The sequence below is a fragment of the Astyanax mexicanus genome, chromosome 8 (genome assembly GCF_023375975.1).
Source record: "Astyanax mexicanus isolate ESR-SI-001 chromosome 8, AstMex3_surface, whole genome shotgun sequence".
Classification (NCBI taxonomy): domain Eukaryota; kingdom Metazoa; phylum Chordata; class Actinopteri; order Characiformes; family Acestrorhamphidae; genus Astyanax; species Astyanax mexicanus.
The window spans coordinates 5,395,585-5,420,481 of NC_064415.1; the positions used below are offsets into that span (position 1 = coordinate 5,395,585).

Genomic DNA, 24,897 nt, shown 5'->3' on the forward strand with positions numbered 1-24,897 from the left:
TATTTGGCTGTATATAACGGTCATGTTAACATTAATTTTATGTCTGATTTGATATTACAGATTGACATGAACACAAAAGTAAGTTCAGAACACTTTATAAAAGAGTGTTTCTTTAAGACACTGGTTAGAAAGTGAAAGTTGAAGAAGAAAGCTGTGTCCACGTTATTTACCTGGACAGATACTTCAGTGAAGACTGTGGGAGGACTGTGTGTCTTTAGACCAACTACAGGGTATTGTAGCATCCGGTTGGACCGAGAAAGATGTTTAAAAGTTGCTTTATTGCCGAACTTAGAACAGTGGTTGCTATGGAAGCCCATTCCCGCCACCTAAAAAATAAAAATACTCCAGCAATTTTTTTTTATTATTATTAAGTAAATTGCTATCTCAATATTTTGAGATACTTAGTCAATATTTTGAGATACTAAGTCAATATTTTGAGATACTATCTCAATATTTTGAGATACTATCTCAATATTTTGAGATACTAAGTCAATATTTTGAGATACTATCTCAATATTTTGAGATACTAAGTCAATATTTTGAGATACTATCTCAATATTTTGAGATACTATCTCAATATTTTGAGATACTAAGTCAATATTTTGAGATACTATCTCAATATTTTGAGATACTATCTCAATATTTTGAGATACTAAGTCAATATTTTGAGATACTATCTCAATATTTTGAGATACTAAGTCAATATTTTGAGATACTATCTCAATATTTTGAGATACTAAGTCAATATTTTGAGATACTAAGTCAATATTTTGAGATACCTTAAATGCTGGCTGAATATACATGCGGCCACCTGTAGATAATGACCTGGGAATTAGGCCAAAAGTGAGAGCAATAACGTTTTAATTCATATTTAATTTTATTTACATTATATTTCACTCAGAGTTAAACTCTGTCCCTCGCATTGTGTTCTCCCCTATTCAGAGCGTTTGCACAGCACTTTGCTTACATGCTGTTTTTTACTGTTAAAATGCGAATGATCAGCCAGCATTTAAGGTGGAACGGAAATCTGAATAAGACACTGGCGAATAAGAAGCTAACTTCAGCCTCGTCCAAGATCCGGAGGCTTATTTTGATATTGTGTGATTCCTCTAAAAGTTCCAATATTTCATGATTTGTGAATCCACGTCTGAAGTAGTCCTCAATGATGGTGTCCATTTTGCATCTTTGTCTCACCTGCTTCTGCCTCTGTACAGCCTACTAGTATCTCAAAATATTGACTTATAAAGAGTAACTGTTTATTTTACCTTGAGTGTATTGACAAATATCTTTCAATAATGATTACTTATCTTAGTATCTATAATTACATAATTATTGTGTGAAACCTTGTATTGTATAGGCATTAACCAATACTCACATTGTATTTGATAATTTTTACTCACAGTGTATTTTACACGCAATTATATAGAAGATTAACCAATAATCACAATATATTCTTTACATATATAGTAAAACATTGTTTGATCAGGCATGTGACTAACACAGACTTTATTATATGACAAATTAACCCACATTAACATATAACATATGAGATGTAGCTCAGGCTTGAAGTATTTTGTTTTACTGCATGACCCTAACTAACGGTCATCAATTCGACTGGTACGGGGCTAATTTGCTACAAAAAGGCTATTAGATCAAAGCAGCCTTTTGGTGAGTGAGTGCCTCCCTAAAAAACCTCTGCTTCAAAGCGGGGGGTGACGCACACACACAGATAGTGCCAGGATGGAAGAACACAGTCAAGGTCAAACACTAGTGGTCCAGTCAGACACGTGCATGCTAACATGAGATGATTTTAACAACGCCTCATCAACAGGCTTACGTCATTTTGGGTATAAAACATGGAGTCAGATCAGAGGGGGGTCAGAACTTATGCTGGGACGGCTGTTAGACGGTCTTTCATGTGTGGGTTCTCCTGAATATTCAGCACTTTGTAATAAATACCTGGTTTGCTTTCAACTTCACTCCACCTGTCTGACTCTCTCTATCAAACGAACACGCAGGGGAGTTGTACCCCGGACGAGAGGTGGGAGTAGCCCACCTTTCATTTTCTTTTCTACAACACTTAGTATCTCAAAATATTGACTTAGTATCTCAAAATATTGAGATAGTATCTCAAAATATTGACTTAGTATCTCAAAATATTGAGATAGTATCTCAAAATATTGACTTAGTATCTCAAAATATTGACTTAGTATCTCAAAATATTGAGATAGCAGTTTACTTAATAATAATAAAAAAACATTTTGCTGGATTATTTATTTTTTTTAGGTGGCGGGAATGGGCTTCCATAGGTTGCTGGTGGCCGCTACCACAGCAAAATAACAAACAGCTAGCGCTAACAAGCGCTAACCTAGCACTCAGCCTGAACACACACACTCAGCGAGCCCCTTCTCTTCATCTTCTCACCCCCAACACACACACACACACACACCGCTCTCCCCAATCACACGCATGACCCATAACCTAAACACAAGTGCATTTCACAGTCAGTAAAAACAGAACATAACTGCAGATTCACTACAGTATTTTCTACAGTCACTAAGTTAGCAAGCTAGCTAAAACATGAGTTTTTTAAAACAGCAAACCAAGGTGATTACCGAGCTACCTTCCACATCCTGCACATAACCCTCAATCCAGTTACTGTAGACTTTTACTAAAACAGCTTGGTGAATCTTACACTTATTTTCTGCCCTTTTTATCGACTGCTTTCACCATTAATTTAGGGAGGTGTGTGAGGAAGGTTCGTTGTCCACACAGATGCTGCCATTTAGACTGGTGGATATTCTGCCAGCTCCCCCGCTGCCTTCGAAATTTCGGTTTAGGAGCATACCCCCCAGTCTCGCATTCATTTTAACACGGGCGTGGAGGGGATAAGGTCCATGATCTTCACAGAGAGCTTTAACCAGAGCTACACACCTGAAGATTTGGAAATACGGAAGAGATTCCAGTGAGATTCCTCCTCAGAGCTCCTCAGGATGACTGGGTTTAACCCTATTTTGTGCCTTATGGTGTATCAGCGAGTCGAGGATTATGTCTATTTTTACTGTAGATATTTTTGTAGCACTTCCTAATATGATATTTCTTATAATTTCATGTAAACCTCAAGCTTTCGTGATTTAACGAACTGAAAATAAAGGTGGACAACATGGACAGTGAACCTGCAAATTTCTTTATTTTACTTGTTTCTAGAATATCAGTAATGATAAAGATAAATGGTAGCAGAACTTATACTAACATTATACACAGATCAAACATAACATTATGATCACCTTCTTCTTTCTACTTCTATATTCGAATATACTTTTTTTCAGCTCCACTGATCATATTAGGACACTTTGAGGTTGTATAATAATTACAAACTATAATCCCGTATCTGTTTCTTTGTATACTTTATTATTATCCTCCCTTCACCCTGTTCTAGTATATACTCATGTTTGAGGAAAAATAAAGCCAATGGCGCTGGAATAAAGAAGGCAAAGTATACAAAAGTATATTTTAGAAATATTTACTGAGCATAGTGGTAAATAAAAGAGCTTCATGAAAATCAAAGAGAGTGATGGAAAATTAACCTCATTATTTATATTGAACAGGAGTGATGATCAGTGGAGCTGAATTTTTACCTCCATCATTGAGCTCAGGACTGAAGTATGGATAGAGTTTTTCAGTGAAAGACTGACCAGTGAAAGAGTAGATATGAGATCTGACCTCAACATCATAGAAGGAGACCAGACCCTCCTCATAATCCACAAACACCCCCACCTTCTGGGGAGCCTGTTTTAACAAGAGGGGGACAGGAAAAGATTCTGCAACCTCATATTCAGTTTTATTCCTCAGTAATATTCTCCAGTATCCATCCTCTGGACTCAGTGTAATCTCTCCCTTCCTGTTGCTGGACTCACTGGTCACTCCTAAATCCCACCAAGTCTTCCCACTGACCTGAACCTCATAGTAAAATCTCCCTGAGGAGAAACCTTCCTTTCCCAGAACACAGGTAGCACGACTAAATCTCTGTGGATTATCAGGGAGTTTCTGTCGTTTGTCTCCATGTTTAACTTGTTTTCCATCATCAGACAGGATGAGTTTAGGATTTGCTGTATCAGGATCCAGAGTCACGTCCACTGAGAGAGAAACACAGTTTAAACCCATTTTAATCAACATACTGTAATAAATAGAGAATCATACAGACTGAATCATGTGATCAGTGAAAGCCCCACCCACCTGCATACTGCTGAATTCTCTTCAGTTCTGTTTGGAAAAGAATAAAGACTATTAGATTCTAAATTCAGGATTATTAAAAACCTGAACAGTAAACACTTACCACTCTTATCAATCTTCTCCATCTCCTGTGTGAGATGTTCCTGAAGCTGAGACAGAGCTCTCCTCAGACTCTCCACACTCAGAGGAGTGTTAACACTGACGTCAGTCCAGTTCTTGGTGCGTGGGGGTCTGCAGAGGGACGGGTAAATCTACAGTACAGCAGGAGAGAGGAGAAACCCCTCAGCATGGGCAGTGCTGTCCTGTGATGGACTGCATTACTATTGAGAAACAGAGGGACTCTGACCTGTAGGAGGTGGAGGTGGTCCTCAGTGTGGGAGATCTGCTCCAGCTCAGTGTCTCTCCTCTTTAGCTCAGTGATTTCCTGCTCCAGCTCTTTAATCAGCTCTTCAGCCTGCCTCTCTGCTGCTTTCTGCTTCTCCTCCATCACCTCCAGCAGCTCAGCCTGGCTTCTCTCAATGCAGCGCACCAGAGCCCTGAAGATCTCCACACTGTCTGCTTCCTCCTTCTCTCTGATTTTCTAACAGGAGACAACAATAAGAACAATAACACTGTTTAAAGAGCAGCTTTCATATTTAAAATGAGTTTAAACGCTATAGAATCTCACTTTATTGAGTTCTGCAGAGTGTTTGATCTCCTGGATCTTCTTCAGTCTCTCCTGGATCATCTGCTGAACTTCTGTCTGTGTCTTCTCCAGCTGAGTCTGTGATAAAGAGACACATTATGATCAGTTATTCTTAGGAAAAATAGGAGAATAGTAAAATTAGTGTTAATAATTCTCTGTCTAAACATCTCTCACCTTCTTCTCTCCACTCTCCTCCTCTATAGGAACAGTACTGTGAGTCCGGTGGTCTCCCTCAGTGCAGAACTGACACACACACGTCTGGTCGTCTCTACAGAACAGCTCCAGGGGTCTCTCATGTTTCTGGCAGATGTAGTCCTCCAGGTTCTCCACAGGATCCACCAGCTTGTGTTTCTTTAATGAAGCGACTCTCTGATGAGGATCCAAGTGAGTTTTACAGTAAGAGGCCATACAGATCAGACAGGACTTCAGAGCTGCACGTTTCTGATCACAGAAATCACAGAAGACCTGAGATTGTACTGGTTTCACCTGAACTGACTTCTTGAACTGAGCAGCCAGTCCAGAGATGAAGGTGTTTATAGACAGTTCAGGTCTTTGGGGGAATTCTCTCTTACAGACTGGACACTGGCAGTGTGAGCTGCTGTTCCAGCACTTTCTGAGACAGACCATGCAGAAGTTGTGTCCACATGGAGTAGAGACTGGATCAGTGAACACATCCAGACAGATAGAGCATCGCAACTCATCTTCAGACAGGAGACTGCTGGAGGAAGCCATGACTGACTGAGGAGACACAGAGAAGCAGCATGAAGGTGATCTGAGAGCACAGAGATAATTTCAGAATAATTCTTAGTCAGTGAATGAAAACAGTTCCACACTTTTCACCATCAAAACCATCCAGCTGCTGATCATCTCCACATTCCAGCTGTTAAAGCTGAACTCTGGGACTGAACTAAAGTGAACAGCTTTAGCTGGATGTAGGGCCCCCCTCCCTCTGTAATAAAAAATCAGATACACTCCAGTAATACAGATGGGGCACAGGGTTTATTAAATTACTCTTTACTTAAATCTTTAATAATTTATTCTAGGTAACATTCAATAAAAATAAACCCACAGCCCCAAAATTAATTAAATGGTATAACTTTAACTTAAATTACAGGATCAGTATTACAACTATTACACCCTGAGGGGCAAAATAAAAATAAAAATAGAGCTGCTACCAGCAATTGTCGGGGACAAAGAAATTCTCTGAAGTCTTGAACAATTTAGATAAATACTGATGTACTTACATAGAGAACTTCCACTTTGACAGAGTTGCCAGAGGTTGGGATTGAACCCACAGCCTTACAGTTCATAGGCACATGTTTTTCAGTCATGCCATTCAGCAACCATGGCAAAGTGCATCTTTTTTAGGTTATTTATTGTGAGAGAGAGCAAAGGAACCCAGCACCTTCTTTGCAACATGTACATGCTTTGCATGATTATTGATTTTATCAAATATTGCTGAAAAGATATTAAAGATTTTGCGTCATGGTGACCTTATAATTTTTCAATTTGGCCAGCCTGCTTTGCTTATTTATGTACTTTGGCCAGAAGATGCAAAAAACTCCAAGGTTTTCTGAATAATTAATTACTTTGAAGTTCCAAAGATTGTTTTAGGACCTCATTTGTGAAAATTTCATAAAAACTATGAGAGAAGTTTAAAATATTTATTTTTTTACTTTTTTAAAAACTGTTGCCATATTTTTTTACGTGTTTGTTTCAGCCCAGTGTTTAACATTATGCTCAGTCTAGTTTTGTTATAAGATAACGGTAAGATAAATCAATCCTTTATTAGTCACACATTTGGGACATATTAAGTCACTGCTCAAAACTAAAGAATATGTGTCCATACATTTTCAATAAATAAGAAAATAAATAGACAAGCAATGTAAAAAAAAGGAGAGAACGACATAATTTTCATTGGCATGGAAACCATAATAAATATAAAATATTGCACCAAAGTTATAATATGATATACATCATATGTATTGCATATTTGAGGTATGAGTGAGTGTAAAAGTAAATCCCACGTAAGCCAACTATCAATGAGAGCGATATGTCTACATAGACCATCATAGTCCATCAGTCTATCGAGGCACATAAACCTAATATGTGTAATATTTACCCTGTGTCACCAATATAACAATCGATAAGAAAACCGAAGCAAGTGTCAACGCATGCGCAGAATGCCACTGGCCTGAAACCGCTGGTGTAAAACTGCTGGCTTAAATCCGAGGCTCTGCGGACAGATCCTTCTCACCAGAACAGCTCTTCTGAAGCACAGAGAGAGTCTCTCACTTGTAGCTGAATTAGCTTTTCCTGCTTTTTAGCTTCTCTAACCAAACTCCGGCCCGAGCTAAACAGCTGTAACGTTAATTACTCTCAGCTCACTATCTGTCTCACTGAAAGTTAGGAAGAGTCATTACAAATACTAAGAGAGAATTTTAATACTCTGCATTAAAAAGGACGAGCAGACACTTACTACAAGTAATAACAGTGTTTTTACTCTAAAAGTATTTTTACAGCCGTACTTTAACCGTTAATCCCATAGACTGTATATAGCTTTATATACAGTCTATGGTTAATCCCCTCTCCTCCACTTCCGCCCCTCTCAGGAACCAATAGAAAAGACTCACAGCGTGGGAGCCTGTGAGATTATCCAATCAGAAACCACCCCGCCAATATTAGCATTTTCGAATTTAAACTGAGCTAAAAGCAGGGGGTTATTTATTATTTACCCCTGTTAATTTAAACCAAACTCTGAACCTTTTCTCCCTCTGTTTTAAAATGCTAGATCTACTTTTACCCTTACATAAACATATATATTATTAGAACATTACAGTTATTCACACCATTGACATCTAGATTCACACAGAAATATTTTATCAGCACTACTGTTGAAGCAAGTTTAGAAAAAAAATTATTTCACAAAAAAAATAAAATATACTATTACAGTTCTATTACCTTTTTTTTCCAATGGGCTACACGAAGAACAGAAGTGAGCGTCTTACAGCAGTTTAAACACCTTCATAAAAATGATGAAACAGAAATGAAGAGCAGTGGATGTTAGAAATGAGCTGAACAGGAAGGATCTCTGACTGAAACAGCTTCAAATGAGAGATTATGTCCTGCTGAAAGAAGGAGCTCAATTCTGTTCATCAAGCAGCTTCACTTAACTTTCGTTTCTCCTCAGTGACGTCACGAGGCCACGCCCACCACCTCATGAGGATGGGTTGATGCACCTCCCTGTTTTAAACCAGCAGGTGGAGCCTGAACTTCACCAATTGAATTAAAGCAGTGTTACAGTATGCAGCTCTAATCAATATCTCAAATAAATCAATAATCATTCATCATTTAGTAACTATATGTAGATAATTAAACTTGTGGATCAGTTTTACAGTAGATTAGAATAATAAAGTTCTGCTGGTTTTCTGAGAATCTGATCTAATATTTTTTTATGGAATTAAACTAAATTATCAAAGTTTGGAGAGATAAATAATGAGCTCATTCTTTATAAGAAGGTGTTTTATTGATAGTTTTAAAGAGTTTAGGTGTTTAGGTTTTATCCAGTAATGTTCTGGTGGAGATCTCTAGTCAGACTCTTGTCAGAACAGCTTGTAAAATGAAGTATTGATGAATTCAGTCACAGTTCAATCATTACTCTCTAAATAAACTCTCTGCTTCTTGTGTTCAGATCTCATTCTCTCAGTGTTGGTTCTACTGTTCGGTTCATGCTGGGAAAGGGTGTGTTAGATAAAGAGAGGGTTCTAGATAGGTGAACACAGCAGGTAAGAAGTTCAGAGAGTGTACAGCAGATTATAATGTATCTAAATAGAATGGAACATTGTGTAAGAACTGGTTGTTAGAAGGTAAAAGCTGAAGGTCTAAAGTTTGGATGATGGATGTGATGATGGACAGCAGCATCTGGAGATGAGGTATCTTCTTCACTGGTAATATGATTTTTGTAGCTCAGTTATGTCTGTGGATCTGTGGATGGCCCCAACAGAAGATCAAAGATGTTGAGGTGAGGAAGCTCTCATAGATCATGGAGATTCAGAAGATCAGAGGAAATGATAAGAACATCTGCTGAAGAAGATACAGACTGTCACTTTCAGAAGCAGCATCATGATGGAATAAGTCAGAGCTGTTCTGGTCCAGAGGAGGAGGAGCTAAACAGAAGGAGCAGGAAAGCTCTCTGCAGATGTGATGAGTGGGGCTGAGACAGGGTTGCCAGGTCCAACAAAAATACTCAAAAAAACCAAAATCAGTCTAAAACCCGCCCTTCAGAAGCTTAATTTAGCCCAAAATATCTGTCTGTTACACGTTTAAAGCAAATGGCAAAATAACTATGAGTAAACAACTTAGTATTTAGTTTATATGGGATTTATTATCAGTATTGCTATTTATCTTAAAGTAATTAATAATATTGTAACATTAATGTTTTATTTGTTGTTTTATAACAGTTTTATATCCCAGTCAAGAACATTTAATAGTAATATAATTAACAAAAAAATAGGATTTTTTTCCCCTTATTTTTTCTGTTTTTGCCCCTCCTGAACTGTTTTCTCTCCTCTTTAACAATATTTTTAATCGCCTTCTGATTTCTAGTTACATTGTGAATTTCTCTCTCTCTCTCTCTCTCTCTCTCTCTCTCTCTCTCTCTCTGTCTCTCTATGGGAAGTAAATTCTGCCAAAAATAAAACTAAAATGAAAACACTAAAATGAAAAATGCAGATACCATTTTGCACTTTTTATTTCCAAACGTGTGAAAATATTTTAAAATAAAATTAAATCACTTCATTTGCAATACATTTTTTTTTCAATTAAGCATGGGTTATATGTGACAAAAATAAAAATTTAATTAAAAAGCTTTTTTGCTATATTATTTTCATTACCATACAGGTATTTCACAGTCAAATCTAAAATATATTTGTAAAAAAAAAATAATAATAAAAGCTTTACTTTAGCCTTGCCTTTTCGTGATAAACTGCATAATAAATGTAAAAATAAAATCTCAATTCTTACTGCTGTAAATGATAGATTGATTTTAGTGTGGATTTTACACGTTTCCCCGTCGTGTTGACGTAACATTCAAGGCAACACCCACTTTTTTTGTTTTTTTCTTTGATTTTTTAAAACTAGCCCCCCAAAAAAGCACCCACCACCCCTGAATTTTCACCCGCGATTTTTAAACAAGACCAATTTGACGGGAAAACCGCAAACCTGGCAACTCTGAGCTGAGGGAGCTGTATAGGGGAAGAAGCTGAAGATCTGAGATCATCAAGTCTGATCTGCAGGAGAGAGAGAGATAAAGAGAGAAAGAGAGAAAGAGAGAGAGAGACCTGAAAAGAGATAAAGAAGAACCACAAAGAGTCTGATGATCCTAAACCTGAGTGATGATCAATAATCAATACCCAAACCCCCAACTGAACCGCTCACAACGTTCCCCCACTTCATACATTAATCACTAACTAATACATTCATCACCAAACTCAACAGCAGATTCAGCATCACAGCACAGCGTCCTCCTATCATCTACTGGTGATTACTGCACTGCACTGGAGCATCATCACAACCTTCAGGAACCTGCTGACGGTGATTATCTACTGTAGTAAACTTTACAGTACGAATACAGTAGAGTTTAGATTCTCTGCCCGACCCGATACCCAAGAAAATGATCTGTGAGGTAATTCTGTGTTTTTAATTCTATTTTTATTTTATATAAAGATATGGCGTGATAATCACAATATAGCAAAGTAACAAATCAAACTGTGCTTTAAATAAAAAAGTTGCACTAGTTAGAATGTTATAATCACGCAGCTCTGGGTCTCACGCACACGTGAGCTCCTCTACTTGTTGCATTACGCACTTGACTCGCAGCACTGTGTGTATCTGTTCTTAATAAACATTTTTATTAAATAATAGGTCTATGCTTCTTCAGTGTTGCAATGTTAATTAACGTCATTCTGAACAGATTTCGCTTATTGAAACAGCCTGAAAATTATTTAAAAAGCTCAGTTTTAACACTTTACTTACTAAAAAAATGTGGAGTTTAAATCGGGCTCAGGCTCATAATGACAGTTTATGGGTTGTGTTGGAACGGGCTGGATATTTTTGCCTGATATTTTTTTTATATTTATATATTTTTATATTCATATTTTTTAAACTCTAGCATACAGTACATTTAATCACAGTCCTTATAAAATACTGTATTAAATCATTATCATCACAGTTATGCAATTATTATCACATAAATAGACTGCTGTACTTTTACCACAGCAAATATTAGAATATTTTAAAAGGCATTACTGCATTAATTTGAACATTTTAAACTTCTGAATGATAAAATAACTATATAGTGTAAAATAAAGACAATGTTTTAAGTACAGCTATGTTATTGAGTACAGCTGTTTTTTTCTGATACCTCATACATGAACGTTTATATTAAAATCAGTAATCAGTGCACACTACGTAAATAAATGTTAATATATTTTAAACTAATTTTAAATATGTTTTTTTATCAGCACCAAAAGCTGTTCCTCTATGGTGTCACTCAAACAACCATATGAACAGTCTTCATATTTAAGAGTAAAAATGAGCACAAAATTAATCTCAGCCAAATAAAACAGCACAGAGTGAAAGCAGTAAACACAACTATTGTGGTGTTTTAGGGTTTTTGTGTGTTTAATACTGAATCTGAGCTGAAACACAGTGTGTACTGAACTTCTGCTAAATCTGAGATCCAGACTTTACTGGTTAGAAGATCCTACAGAGATAAAAAGACCAGAGATATAGCTAATCAGTACCTAAAAATAACAAGAATAAAAGAAGTAGATAGTAAAAAATACCGCTTTACTAAAAGTAAATTAAATACTAACTAAAAATATTTAAATAATTAACGAAGACATTAAAATATTTCCTATTCTATTTAGATTTATATTAATTCACTGGTGAACTTTAGCTAAAAGCAGATTTCCCCAGTTGACTTTTGATACCTGTATATTTCAATATTGATTTAAACACATTCAGTAATCATTAAACATCTAATAAACATTTAGATTAATTAAACATATTAAATATAATAAAACACCACAGACCTGCAGATCTCACAGTTTATTCAGGAAGGATTTAATACAAGAAATAAAAGATGAACACCACCGACATAATGAACAAAAACTTAAAAGACAACGATCTTTAAAACAGATATAAAGAGAATATTTGTGTTGAAATTTTTAAGATTTTATTTAGATATTAATTTGTTAAACAGAAACTGACTGAATGTTCCCCAAAATCTACTTTTAGATTAGAACCTGATTTTTTATTCTGACACAAAAAATTAGTTTATGTTAAAGTAAATAAACAATAAAGCTCATTTATAATGTTGAACAGGAGTGATGATCAGTGGAGCTGAATTTTTACCTCCATCATTGAGACCAGTGTGGAAGTATGGATAGAGTTTCTCAGTGAAAGACTGACCAGTGAAAGAGTAGATATGAGATCTGACCTCAACATCATAGAAGGAGACCAGACCCTCCTCATAATCCACAAACACCCCCACCTTCTGGGGAGCCTGATTTAACCAGAGGAGGACAGAAGGATCATCCAGAGCTTCATATTCAGTTTCATTCTGCAGCCAGACAGTCCAGTATCCATCCTCAGGACTCAGTGTAATCGATCCCTTCCTGTTGCTGGACTCTCTGGTCACTCCTAAATCCCACTCAGTCTTCCCACTGACCTGAACCTCATAGTAAAATCTCCCTGAGGAGAAACCCTCCTTTCCCAGAACACCAACACAAAGATTAAATCTCTCTGGATTATCAGGGAGTTTCTGTCGTTTGTCTCCATGTTTAACTTGTTTTCCATCATCAGACAGGATGAGATTAGGATGAGCTGTATCAGGATCCAGAGTCACGTCCACTGAGAGAGAAACACAGTTTAAACCCATTTTAATCAACATACTGTAATAAATAGAGAATCATACAGACTGAATCATGTTGTCAGTGAAAGCCCCACCCACCTGCATACTGCTGAATTCTCTTCAGTTCTGTTTGGAAGAAGATTAGAGAAGATCATTCACTATTTACTAAAGAAGTTCCATTACAGTTTATCAATGATCTGATCAGTATGAACCATAAACCAGCACATATATATTAACATTATCGGTCGGATGGACTAATGCAGAAAGTCCCAGAGGTTCTCAATTGGATTTGGGTCTGGGAAATGTGAGGTCCAATCAAAAGCATCAGTGCCTTCATCATGCATGTCTACATGCATACAGGACCCACTTGAGGACATCAGACTCTCATTCATGCCTCCCTTATTGAAGCTATTTCTGACAGTTTGGTCCTGAACATGGACACCAGTGGAGGCTGGTGGTCAAATTGTAGGGTTCTGGTTTCTTCCCGCATAAAGTAGCAAATGCCAGCCCTGCTGCCGGGTTGGTCTGCTCTCCTTGTGTAATGGCCTATGCCATGGTATTTCCACCATGCATTTGAGGCTGTGTTTCTTGCAACAGTGCTATGAACCTGAAAAGGCTGCAAATACCACCTTCTTCTACCAGTAGTGATAAGGACACTAGTAAAACTTGAGCAAACTAAAGTAGAAGTAGTCAGAATGGATAAGGAGAGAGTGCTTTCTGTATCCAACCACCTGCAAAACCATTTCCATTTAGGTGGGTTTTCATGCTGTGGCTTCTCTGGTGCACCTGTTGCTACCAGTTGAATCAAAGCAGGTGAATCACCTTAGCTTCCTACATAGGCAGATTGATATCCCTGAACATTAAAACTTAAAACACTTACTGATCTCAGGAATCTTCTCCATCTCCTGTGTGAGATGTTCCTGAAGCTGAGACAGAGCTCTCCTCAGACTCTCCACACTCAGAGGAGTGTTAACACTGACGTCAGTCCAGTTCTTGGTGCGTGGGGGTCTGCAGAGGGACGGGTAAATCTACAGTACAGCAGGAGAGAGGAGAAACCCCTCAGCATGGGCAGTGCTGTCCTGTGATGGACTGCATTACTATTGAGAAACAGAGGGACTCTGACCTGTAGGAGGTGGAGGTGGTCCTCAGTGTGGGAGATCTGCTCCAGCTCAGTGTCTCTCCTCTTTAGCTCAGTGATTTCCTGCTCCAGCTCTTTAATCAGCTCTTCAGCCTGCCTCTCTGCTGCTTTCTGCTTCTCCTCCATCACCTCCAGCAGCTCAGCCTGGCTTCTCTCAATGCAGCGCACCAGAGCCCTGAAGATCTCCACACTGTCTGCTTCCTCCTTCTCTCTGATTTTCTAACAGGAGACAACAATAAGAACAATAACACTGTTTAAAGAGCAGCTTTCATATTTAAAATGAGTTTAAACGCTTTAAAATCTCACTTTATTGAGTTCTACAGAGTGTTTGATCTCCTGGATCTTCTTCAGTCTCTCCTGGATCATCTGCTGAACTTCTGCCTGTGTCTTCTCCAGCTGAGTCTGTGATAAAGAGACACATTATGATCAGTTATTCTTAGGAAAAATAGGAGAATAGTAAAATTTGTGTTAATAATTCTCTGTCTGAACATCTCTCACCTTCTTCTCTCCACTCTCCTCCTCTATAGGAACAGTGCTGTGAGTCCGGTGGTCCGTCTCAGTGCAGAACTGACACACACACGTCTGGTCGTCTCTACAGAACAGCTCCAGGGGTCTCTCATGTTTCTGGCAGATGTAGTCCTCCAGGTTCTCCACAGGATCCATCAGCTTGTGTTTCTTATATAAAGCGACTCTCTGATGTGAGTCCAGGTGAGTTTTACAGTAAGAGGCCATACAGATCAGACAGGACTTTAGAGCTGCACGTTTCTCATCACACCAGTCACAGAAGACCTGAGATTTTACTGGTTTATCTGGAGCTCTGCTGGACTTCTCCTGAACTGACTTCTTGAACTGAGCAGCCAGTCCAGAGATGAAGGTGTTTATAGACAGTTCTGGTCTTTGGGGGAATTCTCTCTTACAGACTGGACACTGGCAGTGTGAGCTGCTGTTCCAGCACTTTCTGAGACAGACCATGCAGAAGTTGTGTCCACATGCAGTAGAGACTGGATCAGTGAACACATCCAGACAGATAGAGCACTGGAGCTGATCTTCAGACAGGAGACTGCTGGAGGAAGCCATGACTGACTGAGGAGACACAGAGAAGCAGCATGAAGGTGATCTGAGAGCACAGAGATAATTTCAGAGTAATTCTTAGTCAGTAAATGAAAACAGTTCCACACTTTTCACCATCAAACCCATCCAGCTGCTGATCATCTCCACATTCCAGCTGTTAAAGCTGAACTCTGGGACTGAACTAAAGTGAACAGCTTGAGCTGGAGAACAGAAGTGAGCGTCTTACAGCAGTTTAAACACCTTCATAAAAATGATGAAACTAGAAGAGCAGTGAATGTTAGAAATGAGCTGAACAGGAAGGATCTCCAGCAGAAACAGGAAGAAGATTAAGAGGCATTACTATGGCGTCGTTTTACTGCCAATAGTCGAGAGCAAAGTTTTTGAATGCAAGAGTCTATTTCATGGAGTGCTCATGGATTTTATTTGTTCACGTGTAAAATATAGGTGTGCTCACACAAATTTACCATGCTCTCTCTCAGATTAACTCTCCTCTTGTACAAAACTGCGCACACGCTCTCAGACATATCATCAACGTGTACCATCTATTTGCTCTTAATGTTTTAAAATTGTGCGCACTCAACTTCCCCCTGTGTGCTCGCGGTGAGTTCTCTGCTTGAGCGCGGAGATTTTCACTGCAACAAAGCTGCCAAAAGTTTCCAGCCAATCAGAAGTGGCAACAGGATTTGACCTGTTAAATAGACCACTGAAGTAATGCGTCATTCTGTAGTTCTCATATGGCTTCTAAGCGTTTTTTCTCTATGAGTAAAATAAATGGGCTTTTCAAAAACTCGCCTCTATCACATACTTCTGTAAATAAATCTGTTCAGAACCCTGTACGCTTTATTCTGTGTACATTTTCCTCCTAAACATCACTAGATCCTCTAAATCACGAGATTGTTTAAGAGTTGTAATGAGAAAAAATGCTAGCTTTAAGCTAATGCTACAGCGCATGGATCTGACATCCCAGCGCAGCTGCAGATATCGGCAGGGGACTCCAACCCAGCACAAACACTAACCCAGCAGCACACAGTAACTCTAGAACAGCTTTAAATACTGTAGCACGTTTTACCATTTATCGTCTTTTTAATTCGGTGAATTAAATTAGAGATGTTTGGTGTTTCTGTTTCTGGTTTGTTGTTTTAGTACATTAAGCCACGTTAAGATTCATCCTTTCCTTTACTTTCCTTATGAAAAAAAAACTCACATTAAGCCATTTTACATGTTTTACAGGACAAGTGTTTTAGACTCTATAGTTCTTCAGTTAACGTTAGCTGGGTTAGCTCTGTGGTTCTGGAGTAACTCTGTCCTGCTAGTTTTACTGCTGTAACACACAGCTCGCCTCAGTGAGGGCAGTTAGTTAGTTGATTAGTTGTTAGTTGATAATTTGGGTCATGTGTTTAGTATGTAATTAGTATAAAATAATGACCGTAATTAAATACTAAACCCGCGGGGAAGCGCTGCTCCTGAACTGAGAACCACTTTCTCTTACTATCTGCTTTTTAAAGCTCTAAGACAGGCTACACTGCTCAACATCACCATACTGATAGAGTTTTCACCTGTTTAAATACTTTAATGATCCTCTGTGAAGAAGAAGAATAGTGCAAAACGCGATCCGACCGGAGTTCGCTGGTGTACTGCAGAATCGAGTACTCTGGCATTTCCTGCCACAGTTAAGCGTTAGCTTAAAGCTAGCATTTTTTCTCATTACAACTCTTAAACGATCTCATAATTCAGAGGATCTAGTGATGTATAGGAGGAAAATGTACACAGAATAAAACGTACAGAGTTCTGAACAGATTTATTTACCACAGAATGTGATAGAGGCGAGTTTTTGAGAACTTTGAGACACTTATAAGCCATACGAGAACTACAGAATGACGCACGACCTCAGCGGTCTATTTAACTGGTCAAATCCTTTTGCCACTTCTGATTGGCTGGAGACTTTTGGTAGCTTTGTTGCAGTAAAAATCGCTCCGCGAGCACACAGGGGGAAGTTAAGTGCGCGCGCTCTCTCAAAACATTAAGAGCAGACAGATGGTACACGAGAATGATATATCTGAGAGCGCGCGATGTTTCGTACAAGAGGAGAGTTAATCTGAGAGAGAGCATGGTAAATTTGTGAGAGCGCACCTATATTTTACACGTGAGCAAATAAAATCCGTGAGCGCTGCATGAAACAGACTCTTACATTCAAAAACTTCACTCTCGACTATTGGCAGTAAAACGACGCCATACATTACCAGCTTCACTTCTTCTCCCTCGTCCAGGTGTTTCTGCTCCTTCAGAGTTTACCTGTGGAGTTTACCTGACTGAAAGAGCTTCAAATGAGAGATTATGTCCTGCTGAAAGAAGGAGCTCAATTCTGTTTATCAAGCAGCTTCGCTTAACTCTCGTTTCTCATCAGTGACGTCACGAGGCCACGCCCACCACCTCATGAGGATGGGTTGATGCACCTCCATGTTTTAACCAGCAGGTGGAGCCTGAACTTCACCAACTGAATTAAAGCAGTGTTACAGTATGCAGCTCTAATCAATATATCAAATAAATCAATAATCATTCATCATTTAGTAACTATATGTAGATAATTAAACACAATCTCAGTAGAACAGCTTTACAGTAGATATAAATACGAAATGAAACTAAAAGATGATGAAAGTCTGGAGAGATATATAATGAGGTCATCTGTTGTAAGAAGGTGTTTTATTGATAGTTCTGAAAATTCGTGTTTAGTTTCTTTCTGTCATCCAGAAAATAAGAGGTGGTTGACATAATGTTGCTTAGTGGTTGCTATGGCAGATGCTGTGGTACCCAGGTGGGTGCTTTAGTGTTTCAGGTGGTTGCTCAGCTTTAGCCAACTAATTGCAATAATTACCTCATGTGGTTGGTGAGGGTTTGTATCATTATATTAGTGAATTTGTATCATGACATTTAAAGGTAAGGCTGCACCAGTTTATGAACCCAATTTATTTGTATAAATAAAAAAATCTATTTAGCCTATTGCTGAAGAACAAACTCAGCAGAGCTCAGAACATTATTAATTTATTCATTTATTGCTTAGGTCATGCATTTAATAATACTAATTTAATAATAAAATTTAAGACGCATCAATTCAGATTTGACGTATCCGACTTATGAAACTGACTAAAATCTGATTTTTATAAAAGCTGTGTGGGTGCAACAAGGGGTGCAACTTAAAAAGGTGTCCACAAACATTTGGACATATAGGCTACGTTCACATTAAAAGCCACATGTTCACATAGCCATGAAAATATCAGATCTGAGCCAAATTGAGCAAAAAATCAGATTTGAGTCACTTCAGCTTGGTAATGTGAACATAGCATTAGTGTACATCTGGAAATGTATAATCAATTTGTTCAGTAAAAATAAACTAATTAAATGTGTTTATTTTTGCATAAAATTTTCTATATTTTCTATATTTCAATAACAAAATCAAAATAAATATTAACAAATATTTACAAATCAAAAAGCTTTAAAGTGGGAATTACCAGTGATATGGGCTTAATTTCAACTTTATTCTGGACTAATACAGACAGGTCTTTAAGATCATTGATTGATTTAATTAAAGAAACCTGTAATAATCAGTATTATGCCTTTATACAGCTGAACTGAAGTGAACATTCCAGTGCCTAAATAATCCTTTATATATTTATTCATTTGGTACTTTCTTTAATCAGTGACTGAATTGATAATTGATCATTTAATGAAAACCTTAAGATTAAGTGATTTAACAAGCTGAAAATAAAGGTGGACAACATGAACAGTGTACGTGTAAATTTCTTTATTGGATTTGTTTCTAGAGGATCAGTAATGATAAAGATGAGTGGTAGCAGAACTTCTTCCCACTGACCTGAACCTCATAGTAAAATCTCCCTGAGGAGAAACCCTCCTTTCCCAGAACACATAAATAATCATTAAACCTCTCTGGATTATCAGGGAGTTTCTGTTCTTCAACTTAAACAGGTAGAACATAACATTATGATCATCTTCTTGTTTCTACTTCTACACTCTTATATCCTTTTTTCAGCTCCACTGATCATATTAGGACACTTTAAGGTTTGTATAATAATTACAGACTATAATCCTGTGTCTGTTTTTCTGTATACTTTATTATTATCCTCCTTTCACCCTGTTCTAGTATATACTTATATGTTTGAGGGGAGATAAAGCCAATGGTGCTGGAATAAAACATGCATTATAAATGCAGGATAAACTGGATTCATTTCACTGGCTTCCTGTTGCCGCCTGCATCAGATTCAAAACCCTGACGCTGGTCAACAAAGTATATTTTAGAAATATTTACTAAGAATAGAGGTAAATAAAAAGAGCTTCATGAATTTCAAAGAGAGTGATGGAAAATTAACCTTATTATTCATGCTGAACAGGAGTGATGATCAGTGGAGCTGAATTTTTACCTCCATCATTAAGCCCGGGGTTGAAGTATGGATAGAGTTTCTCAGTGAAAGACTGACCAGTGAAAGAGTAGATATGAGATCTGACCTCAACATCATAGAAGGAGACCAGACCCTCCTCATAATCCACAAACACCCCCACCTTCTGGGGAGCCTGTTTCAATGAGAGGAGGACAGAAGGAGATTTTCCAGCTTTATATTCAGTTTTCTTCCTCAGAAATACAGTCCAGTATCCATTCTCAGGACTCAGTGTAATTGATCCCTTCCTGTTGCTGGACTCTCTGGTCACTCCTAATTCCCACTCAGTCTTCCCACTGACCTGAACCTCATAGTAAAATCTCCCTGAGGAGAAACCCTCCTTTCCCAGAACACCGACACAAGGATTAAATCTCTCTGGATTATCAGGGAGATTCTTTTGTTTGTCTCCATGTTTAACTTGTTTTTCATCATCAGACAGGATGAGAAAAGGATTTGCTGTATCAGGATCCAGAGTCACGTCCACTGAGAGAGAAACACAGTTTAAACCCATTTTAATCAACATACTGTAAGAAATAGAGAATCATACAGACTGAATCATGTGATCAGTGAAAGTCCCACCCACCTGCATACTGCTGAATTCTCCTCAGTTCTGTTTGGAAGAAGATCAGAGAAGATCATTCACTTTTTACTAAAGAAGATCCATTTCAGTTTATCAATGATCTGATCAGAATGAACCATGAACCAGCACTGGAACATTAACACTAAATCATACAGGACTGTCCTGAAAACACTAAACACTGGAAAATACTAAAATGTGCAGGACAGGTAAATTTCCTGGACCAGCTCGAACCGTCCAGAATTTAAGTGCAGTGTCTCCAAACATTTATAAAAACATAAAACTAAATTTATTTTCTACAAAAAGCGCCTCACAATCTCACTAAATACGTAACTAATAAATACTTTCTGAACACTTACTGATCTCAGGAATCTTCTCCATCTCCTGCGTGAGATGTTCCTGAAGCTGAGACAGAGCTCTCCTCAGACTCTCCACACTCAGAGGAGTGTTAACACTGACGTCAGTCCAGTTCTTGGTGTGTGGGGGTCTGCAGAGGGACGGGTAAATCTACAGTACAGCAGGAGAGAGGAGAAACCCCTCAGCATGGGCAGTGCTGTCCTGTGATGGACTGCATTACTATTGAGAAACAGAGGGATTCTGACCTGTAGGAGGTGGAGGTGGTCCTCAGTGTGGGAGATCTGCTCCAGCTCAGTGTCTCTCCTCTTTAGCTCAGTGATTTCCTGCTCCAGCTCTTTAATCAGCTCTTCAGCCTGCCTCTCTGCTGCTTTCTGCTTCTCCTCCATCACCTCCAGCAGCTCAGCCTGGCTTCTCTCAATGCAGCGCACCAGAGCCCTGAAGATCTCCACACTGTCTGCTTCCTCCTTCTCTCTGATTTTCTAACAGGAGACAACAATAAGAACAATAACACTGTTTAAAGAGCAGCTTTCATATTTAAAATGAGTTTAAACGCTTTAAAATCTCACTTTATTGAGTTCTACAGAGTGTTTGATCTCCTTGATCTTCTTCAGTCTCTCCTGGATCATCTGCTGAACTTCTGTCTGTGTCTTCTCCAGCTGAGTCTGTGATAAAGAGACACATTATGATCAGTTATTCTTAGGAAAAATAGGAGAATAGTAAAATTAGTGTTAATAATTCTCTGTCTAAACATCTCTCACCTTCTTCTCTCCACTCTCCTCCTCTATAGGAACAGTGCTGTGAGTCCGGTGGTCTCCCTCAGTGCAGAACTGACACACACACGTCTGGTCGTCTCTACAGAACAGCTCCAGGGGTCTCTCATGTTTCTGGCAGATGTAGTCCTCCAGGTTCTCCACAGGACCCATCAGCTTGTGTTTCTTATATTTGGGTGTAGTTTTATGAGGCATCAGATGAGTGTCACAGAAAGAGACGCCACAGTCCAGACAGGACTTTACAGCCTCCAGCTTCTCCTCACTACAATAGACACACAGCACCTTCTTAGATTTGGAGGAACGTTTCTCTGGAGCTCTGCTAGACTTCACCTGAACTGACTTCTTGAACTGAGCAGCCAGTCCAGAGATGAAGGTGTTTATAGACAGTTCAGGTCTTTGGGGGAATTCTCTCTTACAGACTGGACACTGGCAGTGTGAGCTGCTGTTCCAGCACTTTCTGAGACAGACCATGCAGAAGTTGTGTCCACATGGAGTAGAGACTGGATCAGTGAACACATCCAGACAGATAGAGCACTGGAGCTGATCTTCAGACAGGAGACTGCTGGAGGAAGCCATGACTGACTGAGGAGACACAGAGAAGCAGCATGAAGGTGATCTGAGAGCACAGAGATCATTTCAGAATAATTCTTAGTCAGTGAATGAAAACAGTTTCACACTTTTCACCATCAAACCCATCCAGCTGCTGATCATCTCCACATTCCAGCTGTTAAAGCTGAACTCTGGGACTGAACTAAAGTGAACAGCTTGAGCTGGAGAACAGAAGTGAGCGTCTTACAGCAGTTTAAACACCTTCATAAAAATGATGAAACTAGAAGAGCAGTGAATGTTAGAAATGAGCTGAACAGGAAGGATCTCCTGCAGAAACAGGAAGAAGATTAAGAGGCATTACTATGGCGTCGTTTTACTGCCAATAGTTGAGAGCAAAGTTTTTGAATGTAAGAGTCTATTTCATGCAGCGCTCACAGATTTTATTTGCTCACGTGTAAAATATAGGTGTGCTCACACAAATTTACCATGCTCTCTCTCAGATTAACTCTCCTCTTGTACGAAACATCGCATGCACTCTCAGATATATCATATATTTAGCTTTGAGCTAATGCTACAGCACACGGAACTGACATCCAAGCGCAGCTGCAGAGATCAGCAGGGGACTCTTTTCGGCACAACACCAGCAAACTCCGGCAGTATGTTTACAGTATATTAAACACAGCTGATCCAACTAATGAACTAACTGACCTCTGTGAGGAGAGCTGGATGTGTCACAGCAAAAAAAAAAAAAAAAAACTAACCCAGCAATAAAGAGTTACTCCAAAACCAGCTTTAAACACTGTAGCACGTTTTACCATTTACTTTTTTTTTATTTGGTGAAATAAATTTGAGATGTTTGGTCTTTCTGGCTCGTTGTTTCAGTACATTAAGCCACGTTAAGATTCATCCTTATAAATTCTTTCAGTGGAAAAAAAAAACTCACATTAAGCCATTCTACATGTTTTACAGGACAAGTGTTTTAGACTCTGTAGTTCTTCAGTTAGCTGGGTTAGCTCTGTGGTTCTGGAGTAACTCTGTCCTGCTAGTTTTACTGCTGTAACACACAGCTCACCTCAGTGAGGGCAGTTAGTTTGTTGATTAGTTGTTAGTTGATAATTTGGGGCATGTGTTTAGTATGTAATTAGTATAAAATAATGACCGTAATTAAATACTAAACCCGCAGGGAAGCGCTGCTCCTGAACTGAGAACAACTTTCTCTTATTATCTGCCTTTTAAAGCTCTAACACAGACTACACTGCTCAACATCACCATACTGATAGAGTTTTCACCTGTTTAAATACTTTAATGATCCTCTGTGAAGAAGAAGAATAGTGCAAAACGCGATCCGACCGGAGTTCGCTGGTGTACTGCAGAATCGAGTACTCTGGCATTTCCTGCAACAGTTAAGCGTTAGCGTAAAGCTAGCATTTTTTCTCATTACAACTCTTAAACGATCTCATAATTCAGAGGATCTAGTGATGTATAGGAGGAAAATGTACACAGAATAAAGCGTGCAGAGTTCTGAACAGATTTATTTACCACAGAATGTGATAGAGGCGAGTTTTTGAGAACTTTGAGACACTTATAAGCCATACGAGAACTACAGAATGACGCACGACCTCAGCGGTCTATTTAACTGGTCAAATCCTTTTGCCACTTCTGATTGGCTGGAGACTTTTGGTAGCTTTGTTGCAGTAAAAATCGCTCCGCGAGCACACAGGGGGAAGTTAAGTGCGCGCGCTCTCTCAAAACATTAAGAGCAGACAGATGGTACACGAGAATGATATATCTGAGAGCGCGCGATGTTTCGTACAAGAGGAGAGTTAATCTGAGAGAGAGCATGGTAAATTTGTGAGAGCGCACCTATATTTTACACGTGAGCAAATAAAATCCGTGAGCGCTGCATGAAACAGACTCTTACATTCAAAAACTTCACTCTCGACTATTGGCAGTAAAACGACGCCATACATTACCAGCTTTACTTCTTCTCCCTCGTCCAGGTGTTTCTGCTCCTTCAGAGTTTACCTGTGGAGTTTACCTGACTGAAAGAGCTTCAAATGAGAGATTATGTCCTGCTGAAAGAAGGAGCTCAATTCTGTTTATCAAGCAGCTTCACTTAACTCTCGTTTCTCCTCAGTGACGTCACGAGGCCACGCCCACCACCTCATGAGGATGGGTTGATGCACCTCCATGTTTTAACCAGCAGGTGGAGCCTGAACTTCACCAACTGAATTAAAGCAGTGTTACAGTATGCAGCTCTAATCAATATATCAAATAAATCAATAATCATTCATCATTTAGTAAATTTAGTAGATAATTAAAGTAGATAATTAAACTTCATTAATAACTTAAGTAATCAGTTTTACAGTAGATTAGAATAATAAAGTTCTGCTGGTTTTATGAGAATCTGATCTAATAAAAATCTCTTAATGGAATTAAACTAAATGATCAAAGTTTTGAGAGATAAATAATGAGCTCATCCTTTGTAAGAAGGTGTTTTATTGATAGTTTTGAAGAGTTTGGGTGTTTAGGTTTTATCCAGTAATGTTCTGGTGGAGATCTCTAGTCAGACTCTGGTCAGAACAGCTTGTAAAATGAAGTATTGATGAATTCAGTCACAGTTCAATAATTACTCTCTAAATAAACTCTCTGCTTCTTGTGTTCAGATCTCATTCTCTCAGTGTTGGTTCTACTGGTCGGTTCATGCTGGGAAAGGGTGTGCTAGATATAGAGAGGGTTCTAGATAGGAGAACACAGCAGGTAAGAAGTTCAGAGAGTGTACAGCAAATTATAATGTATCTAAATAGAAGGGGACATTGTGTAAGAACTGGTTGTTAGAAGGTAAAAGCTGAAGGTCTAAAGTTTGGCTGATGGATGTGATGATGGACAGCAGCATCTGGAGATGAGGTATCTTCTTCACTGGTAATATGCTTTTTGTAGCTCAGTTATGTCTGTGGATCTGTGGATGGCCCCAACAGAAGATCAAAGATGTTGAGGTGAGGAAGCTCTCATAGATCATGGAGTTTCAGAAGATCAGAGGAAATTATAAGAACTGCTGAAGAAGATACAGACTGTCACTTTCAGAATAAGTCAGAGCTGTTCTGGTCCAGAGGAGGAGGAGCTAAACTGAAGGAGCAGGAAAGCCCTCTGCAGA

The 24,897-nt window shown here is 38.6% G+C and overlaps 4 protein-coding genes across 4 annotated transcripts in view; 1 reads left to right on the plus strand and 3 right to left on the minus strand.

The window, feature by feature from the left end:
• The window catches only part of LOC125803775 (E3 ubiquitin-protein ligase TRIM39-like), a 109,098-nt gene that overhangs the window by 8,978 nt on the left and 75,223 nt on the right, over positions 1-24,897 (plus strand). The window lies entirely within an intron of this gene.
• LOC125803790 (E3 ubiquitin-protein ligase TRIM39-like) lies at positions 3,359-23,794 on the minus strand. Its single transcript, XM_049481988.1, has 7 exons — positions 23,717-23,794; positions 5,093-5,656; positions 4,886-4,996; positions 4,580-4,798; positions 4,337-4,484; positions 4,237-4,263; positions 3,359-4,136 (listed from the first exon to the last, which is right to left on the minus strand). Exons 2-7 carry the CDS (start codon positions 5,648-5,650, stop codon positions 3,592-3,594), a joined length of 1,608 nt encoding a protein of 535 aa, XP_049337945.1. The 5' UTR covers positions 5,651-5,656; positions 23,717-23,794; the 3' UTR covers positions 3,359-3,591.
• On the minus strand, positions 12,228-15,412 carry LOC103021892 (E3 ubiquitin-protein ligase TRIM39). Its single transcript, XM_049481969.1, has 6 exons — positions 14,470-15,412; positions 14,278-14,373; positions 13,957-14,190; positions 13,714-13,861; positions 12,933-12,959; positions 12,228-12,832 (listed from the first exon to the last, which is right to left on the minus strand). Exons 1-6 carry the CDS (start codon positions 15,046-15,048, stop codon positions 12,285-12,287), a joined length of 1,632 nt encoding a protein of 543 aa, XP_049337926.1. The 5' UTR covers positions 15,049-15,412; the 3' UTR covers positions 12,228-12,284.
• On the minus strand, positions 18,827-22,105 carry LOC125803784 (E3 ubiquitin-protein ligase TRIM39-like). Its single transcript, XM_049481983.1, has 6 exons — positions 21,183-22,105; positions 20,991-21,086; positions 20,670-20,903; positions 20,427-20,574; positions 20,074-20,100; positions 18,827-19,973 (listed from the first exon to the last, which is right to left on the minus strand). Exons 1-6 carry the CDS (start codon positions 21,768-21,770, stop codon positions 19,429-19,431), a joined length of 1,638 nt encoding a protein of 545 aa, XP_049337940.1. The 5' UTR covers positions 21,771-22,105; the 3' UTR covers positions 18,827-19,428.

Excerpts from the sequence above, each read along its gene's own strand:
- LOC125803790 (XM_049481988.1), bottom strand. The coding sequence starts at position 5,650 with ATGGCTTCCTCCAGCAGTCTCCTGTCTGAAGATGAGTTGCGATGCTCT. Across the intron at positions 4,485-4,579 it reads ACCACCTCCACCTCCTACAG|ATTTACCCGTCCCTCTGCAG; the intron begins GTCAGAGTCCCT and ends GCTGTACTGTAG. Across the intron at positions 4,137-4,236 it reads GAGAATTCAGCAGTATGCAG|TGGACGTGACTCTGGATCCT; the intron begins GTGGGTGGGGCT and ends TTTCTCTCTCAG.
- LOC103021892 (XM_049481969.1), bottom strand. The coding sequence starts at position 15,048 with ATGGCTTCCTCCAGCAGTCTCCTGTCTGAAGATCAGCTCCAGTGCTCT. Across the intron at positions 12,960-13,713 it reads GGAGAAGATTCCTGAGATCA|AACTGAAGAGAATTCAGCAG; the intron begins GTAAGTGTTTTA and ends TCTTCCAAACAG. Across the intron at positions 12,833-12,932 it reads GAGAATTCAGCAGTATGCAG|TGGACGTGACTCTGGATCCT; the intron begins GTGGGTGGGGCT and ends TTTCTCTCTCAG.
- LOC125803784 (XM_049481983.1), bottom strand. The coding sequence starts at position 21,770 with ATGGCTTCCTCCAGCAGTCTCCTGTCTGAAGATCAGCTCCAGTGCTCT. Across the intron at positions 20,904-20,990 it reads ACTCTGTAGAACTCAATAAA|AAAATCAGAGAGAAGGAGGA; the intron begins GTGAGATTTTAA and ends GTCTCCTGTTAG. Across the intron at positions 19,974-20,073 it reads GAGAATTCAGCAGTATGCAG|TGGACGTGACTCTGGATCCT; the intron begins GTGGGTGGGACT and ends TTTCTCTCTCAG.